The 6,725-nt window shown below is 39.7% G+C and overlaps 1 protein-coding gene across 1 annotated transcript; it reads left to right on the forward strand.

The window, feature by feature from the left end:
- The first annotated feature begins 258 nt into the window (after positions 1-258).
- Positions 259-1,454, forward strand: LOC112819812 (glyceraldehyde-3-phosphate dehydrogenase-like). Its single transcript, XM_025866688.2, has one exon. It carries the CDS (start codon positions 259-261, stop codon positions 1,258-1,260), a length of 1,002 nt encoding a protein of 333 aa, XP_025722473.1. The 3' UTR covers positions 1,261-1,454.
- Positions 1,455-6,725: the final 5,271 nt, after the last annotated feature.

Below are 6,725 nucleotides of genomic sequence, written 5' to 3' on the forward strand. Positions count from 1 at the left end.
TCTACAGCCATGTGTAAAGCTATCACAATAAAAGAGCCACTGACATCGACAGCAGCCTTCCCAGGAGGAAGAACAGCGAGCAGGGTGACCAGCAACAAAACACCAGATGGTACATGTTCAAACCATTGTTGCTCAGGAAGACCAAATGGATATTAAGGCTATGCGCCATAAGAATCTCGTGATGGGGCTCTCGGCTCCTCCCCATTCGACAGACAGCCGCATCTTCTGGTGCAGTGCCAGCCGCATCCCCGAGACACGATGGGGAAGGTCAGAGTGAACGGATTTGGCTGTATTGGGTGCCTGGTCACCAGGGCCGCTTTTAACTCTGGCAAAGTGGATATTGTCGCCATCAATGACTACTTCATTGACCTCAACTGTATGGTCTACATATTGCAGTATGATTCCACCCCTGGCAAATTCCACGGCACAGTCAACGCTGAGAACTGGAAACTTGTCATCAATGGAAAGTCCATCTCCATCTTCCAGGAGCGAGATCCCGCCAACATCAAATGGGGTGATGCTAGTGCTGAATATGTTGTGGAGTCCACTGGCATCTTCATCACCATGGAGAAGGCTGGGGCTCACTTGAAGGGTAAGGCCAAGAGGGTCATCATCTCTGCTCCTTCTGCCAATGCCCCCATGTTTGTGATGGGTATGAACCATGAGAAGTATGACAACTCCCTCAAGATTGTCAGCAATGCCTCCTGCACCACCAACTGCTTGGCTCCTCTGGCCAAGGTCATCCATGACAACTTCGGCATGATGGAGGGACTCCTGACCACCATCCATGCCATCACAGCCACCCAGAAGACCGTGGACGGCCCCTCTGGGAAGCTGTGGCAGGATGGCCGAGGGGCTGCCCAGAACATCATCCCTGCTTCCACTGGCGCTGCCAAGGCTGTGGGCAAGGTCATCCCTGAGCTGAACGGGAAGCTTACTGTCATGGCCTTCTGTGTCCCCACCCCCTACGTGTCCGTTGTGGATCTGACCTGCCGCCTGGAGAAAGTTGCTAAATATGACGACATCAAGAAGGTGGTGAAGCAGGCATCAGAGGGCCCCCTCAAGGGCATCCTGGGGTACACTGAGGACCAGGTTGTCTCCTGCAACTTTAAGAGTGACACCCGCTCCTCCACCTTTGTTGCCGGGGTTGGCATTGCTCTCAACGACCACTTTGTCAAGCTCATTTCCTGGTATGAAAATGAATTTGGCTACAGCAACCAGGTGGTGGACCTTATGGTACACATGGCCTCCAAGGAGTAAAAGCCCCCTGGACCACCAGCCCCAGCGACAACAAGAGGAAGAGAGAGGCCCTCAGCTGCTGGGGAGTCCCTGCCCCGACTTATCCCCCCAAACACTGAGAATCTCTGGACCTCCACCGTTTCCATCCCAGACCCCCTGAAGAAGGGGAGGGGCTTAGGGAGCCCTACCTTGTCACGTACCATCAATAAAGTATACTGTACCGAGCCAAAAAAAAAAAAAAAAAGAATCTCATGATGGGGGGCACCTGGGTGGCTCAGTTGGTTAAGTGACTGCCTGGGCTCAGGTCATGATCCTGGAGTCCCAGGATTGAGTCCCACATCAGGCTCCCTGCTCAGTGACCCTCCCCCCTCTCATGCTCTCTCTCTCTCTCTCTCTCAAATAAATAAATAAAATCTTAAAAAAAAAAAAAAAGAATCTCGTGATAGTGATGGTAATGGGAGTGGGGCAGTGACCTAGCATTTCCAGGTCTCCTCTCTTTCTGTAGTTCAATCCTGACACATCACTTCTGGATAGAATTTTTTTAGATACAATTAATGATTGCCATAAAAATTTCATAATTTTCTGAATAGTCACTGAATATATTGGTAAGTACCGAAGTATTTAATTCTAACAAAGCAAGAAGTTTTGTCCTATGCTTTTGTTAAATGTCAGAAAAATACATTTTTACTTCACTTATGAGCATGGATAGAGACTAAAGCACTAATTAAAGGAACTCAGCCATAGCTTTGAATTTAGCATGCTTCCCTCTGAGCTGTCATCAAGGGAAGGTCATTTTTTTTTCTAATACCAAAAAACTCCCAAATTCCAATGAAAAATTAAAAATGAAAACTATTAATTCATGTAACGAAAAAGAATATCTATGGTTTATCCAATATTCATATATCTTAATGGCACAACGACCTGGAAAAATTGTAATGGAAACCATAACCACAACCACAGAACAACAACAACCAACACCATCAAAAAAAAAAAAGGTAACATGTCATTCATGTCTATAGGTAATGGTTTCCTTAACTATAAGAATAAACGCTGCCAGACATAAGTAATACAAATGTAAAGCTAGCCAATTCATAGCTGTTAATATTGTGAGTATTGACTTGATATACCTACTGTAGGAGAGAATCCAATGTTCAAATAATGCATAAAAATTAAACTATTTCAAATAATGTTGGTGAAAAATAATGAAACAAATATACATATATAAGAAATTAATTATATATTGAATTAATTCCAACAGGCTTGCTTCTTCTTACGTGTTTTTTGGGGGGGAACAAAAGGTCCAATAATGGCAGGCAAGCAGAATAAAATCAGTTCTAGAAAATAAAGTCATATAAGTATGTAAACATCCAGGAAAGTAAAAAATAATACTTATGACTTTAATTGAAAACATGATGATACTTCACTCAGTTTTAGTTTTTTATGAATGCTGGACTAAAAAGTACATTAGTAGCATGTACTGTGAATTATACACACTTATACATTTCCAGAAGAAAAGTGAGGGTTAATGAAGTGAATAAATGTTAAAAAAAAAAACATGGGGAACAGCATTGTCAGAGCTGTGTTTCAAGAATATAGGAGCACATTGGTTTATTTCCTGCAAAAGATTTGCTCAAATAAATGCTTCATATTATTCCATAAATGGATTTAGTAAACTTCTTTTCCAAGTGATAGGAGATGCCACTAACTGGATTGATCAGGTAATTGCAAACGTGTAGAGCCAAATCTTGCTTAGCTGGTTCATGGGTTGTTGTTAGGACTTACATTGTGTAGGCTCCTACTGTCTCTTAATGCCCCTTCATGAATCCAGTTCTCCCTCTTTTATTTAAATATTGAAATGCAATGTGTTTCTATAAATCCATAACCTCTGACTATGGCAAACTATAAAACATCTAGACTTAGAGTTTCTCGTTTGGAAAAAGAGTGGTCATACTTCTTGACTAATAACTTCCTTTTCTGTTCTGAGACTGCAGATAAATCCATAAATAGATTTCTAAGTAAATTCAAGAATAGAAAAATCCATAAGGGGTTTCCATGGGAAGACATATATGTTGAAATTTTATTTACAGATTAAAAAAGGAAAATATGATCTCTGCTTAAGGGCAAAAATGGGAACCGAGGCTTTTAATAACACATTAGACTCTGAACACCCCTTGCCAAAATTGTCCTCCCTGGAGAATGTTCTACCAGCCATTTGGCCTAGAAACTGCTATGCCAAAGAACTCAGGTAGTGATCCAGTTAACAGCTCGTTCTGCCCACCGGTTTCATTCATGCCTTTAATCCTTCCAAAGTTCTGTACCTTTGAAAATTTGGCAATAGAGTTTTAACTTGTATATATTTCTAGTTTCACAGCTTTATCGAGGGAAAATGTCCATACTACTGATTGTCAGGGAAATGCAACTCAAAACCACAAAGAGATAACATCTCACACCTGTATTTTGTGCTAGTCTCAACCTATTGACAAGTCCATGTAGTCGATGGACTGTCCCTTGTGGTTCTTATGACCGCAAGATGCCCTCAGCGATAACTGACAAGAAACATTGGGGAAAGTAAGTAATGCACTCTAGGTTTGGGGGTATGGAGATACACAGCACATCTCAGGTCACACAGAGAGAGGGAGCACAGACCTGGGGCTCTGTGTTCACCAGGGTCAAGGGTAGGGGCCTAAGGTTTTGCAGGCTCATACTTTATTGGCGAATTTAAAACATAGGAGCAGGAATTAAAGTGCAGGAAGAGAAAAAGTAAGCGGCACAAATGGTCAGTTCCCAGAATCAACCAAGATCTCTGAAACAAAGTAGCCTCAGAGCCGGGAAGCAACCTGGCTCTTTATCTAGTCTGTGCCTGGCAGTGTGTTTAGTCAAGATCGCCTTCTTTGAAGTGGGTGCCTCAGTGATCAGAGCATAAATCAGGCACTTGCATCACACAACAGAATACCCAGCTGTCAGACAGGGAGCATACTACAGCCTGTTCGGGATGGCTATTATAGAAAGAAAATAAAAATGTTGGCGAGAATGTGGAGACATCGGAACCCTCATACCTGTTGATGGGAATGTAAAATGGTGCAGCCACTATAGAAAACAATATCAAGATTCCTTAAAGAACTAAAAAATAGAGCTACTGCATGATCCAGCAATCCTACTTCCGAGTATTTACCCGCAAAAAGGAATTTGAAAAATATAGCACAATTTAGAAGGCGATCAATCCCTTTTTTAAGAATCTATTCTGAAGATAAGCTGGCAGAAAATTAAAGATGTGTATATAAAGCTCTTTATTGCAGCACTATTCATGATAGCAAAAACTACGAAAAGTAGGTCCATGTGTGGCATAAACAGCGGTGTATTCTCCCAGTGCAGAACTCCAAAGGCATGAAAATGACCGAGAAAACAGCTCTTCATCTTGCGAAGCGATCAAATGTGAAAAGCAAGGTGAACAAAGTGTCAACGGGGTGGTACCAAATATCTAATAAGAAAGTGTGAATATAGTAGATGTGTTTTAAGTTTTGTCCCAACCTTATTAATGAAAGGTAAGGACTGAATCATTCTGAAAGCCTTGAAGCATTGTGACTCCATCAGGCAATTCTCATTGGACTTCCAATATAAGCCAAGGTTAAGTGCCTCAAACACGGCTTTTAATGAGTTACCTAATTGAATAATGTGAATTAACTTAATAAGGTAAATTTTACCAGAAAAAAGCTTTTAGAAAACTGATAGCAATTTTTTTTAAATTTTTTATTGTGTTCCGTTAACCAACATAAAGTACATCATTAGTTTTTGATGTAGTGTTCAATGATTCATTAGTTGCATGTTGCACCTGGTGTTCAATGTCTAACAGACACATGAAAAAAATGCTCCACATCACTAGCCATCAGGGAAATACAAATCAGAACCACAATGAGATAACACCTTACACCAGTTAGAATGGCTAAAATTAACAAGACAGGGAAAACAAATGTTGGTGAGGATGTGGAGAAAGGGGAACCCTCCTACACTGTTGGTGGGAACGCAAGCTGGTTCCAGCCACTCTGGAACACAGTATGGAGGTGCCTCAGGACATTAAAAATAGAGCTACCCTACGACCCAGTGATTGCACTACTGGGTATTTACCCCAACGATACTGATGTAGTGAAAAGAAGGGGCACGTGCACCCCAATGTGCATAGCAGCAATGTCCACAATAGCCAAACTGATAGCAATTTTTGTAGCAGATTTGGAAATGAAATAATATGCATTCTTTCATTGATTCAACCAAATAATATATTCGAGTGAATGTTCCTGTTGATAGAAAATTGTTATTCACAGGAGTAACTACTGGGGATGGAAAGATGTTCACAGAATGAACCCTATCCTCAATGAATAATCAAGAACATTAATACATATATGAACTGTAATAACATAGGTTGGCATATGGTATACACAGTAATAAAATATAGATGAAAAGAGATAAGAGCAAGTGAGGTTTTAACTCCACTCAGTCTAAACGAAACAGCAATGTGTCAGAGTTTTATCTGGGTAATTTGCAAATTCGTTCTGAAAAGATGGATGTTCTTTAGACAATGTAGATACCCGCATGAATTTTGATCTCTAATAAAGATGCCATGACCAAAAGTAATAAATTTTTCCTGCATAAAAAAGGTTTATTACTTTCAGTTAGGCTTAGTTGTCACCCATGTACCTAATTGTAATAGTTTAGTTTAGTTTTTTTTTCTTTTACTTATTACCCCTTACTTTTTAATAAGCCAGTGGTAGGTACAATTCTACTGCTTTATTCAATAACCTAAAGGACAATTTAGTCTCCTCAAATATATTTTAGTGATCTGTTTTATCAGATAAATCATATTCTGGCAATCCAATGAATTACATGCATATATAATGTAATATGTATATAATGATCTACAGAAATTTCCCAAAAGGGGAAGGGAGTTTCATTTGGTAAAAAGTATACAGCACTGTAGAATTCTGTATGTTTCCATATATCCAATATATGTTACATATTTTTAAAATTCTATGTAGTACGCTAAAAAGTCAAGCTAAGCAAGGCAAATTGTTCTCAGTGGACACTCCCTGTACTCAAATTCTTCAGGCGTATGGACATGGGAGCTGACAAATGCATGTTGTAGCAGGCTGTTGAACATTTTTCTTATAATAGATCTTTTTGACATAGCACCAATTCAGAGCATATAGAAAAATTACAAAATTACAAAATATCACATATTTGCCCTGTTCTGTCTTAATAATATGATCACATATATATGTCACAATGTACATATGTATATACATATAATACTTTATTATAAGTATTAGCACATATGTACTAATATAAATATTATTATGCATATGCTAGAACTTATATCCATTTCACTTAAAAGCTATCTCACCACTTTTTGTCTGGAACTAAGACCACTGACGCTGAATTTCATCTCCAACGCTGTAACTTTGCTATAAATGTGCTTTTAACCTGCTCAAGAGTAG

Source organism: Callorhinus ursinus, unplaced genomic scaffold, assembly GCF_003265705.2.
Source record: "Callorhinus ursinus isolate GAN/ISIS: 27379988/994484 unplaced genomic scaffold, GSC_fseal_2.0 scaffold3, whole genome shotgun sequence".
NCBI lineage: Eukaryota > Metazoa > Chordata > Mammalia > Carnivora > Otariidae > Callorhinus > Callorhinus ursinus.

Coding starts and splice junctions, on each gene's coding strand:
- LOC112819812 (XM_025866688.2), top strand. CDS start 259: ATGGGGAAGGTCAGAGTGAACGGATTTGGCTGTATTGGGTGCCTGGTC.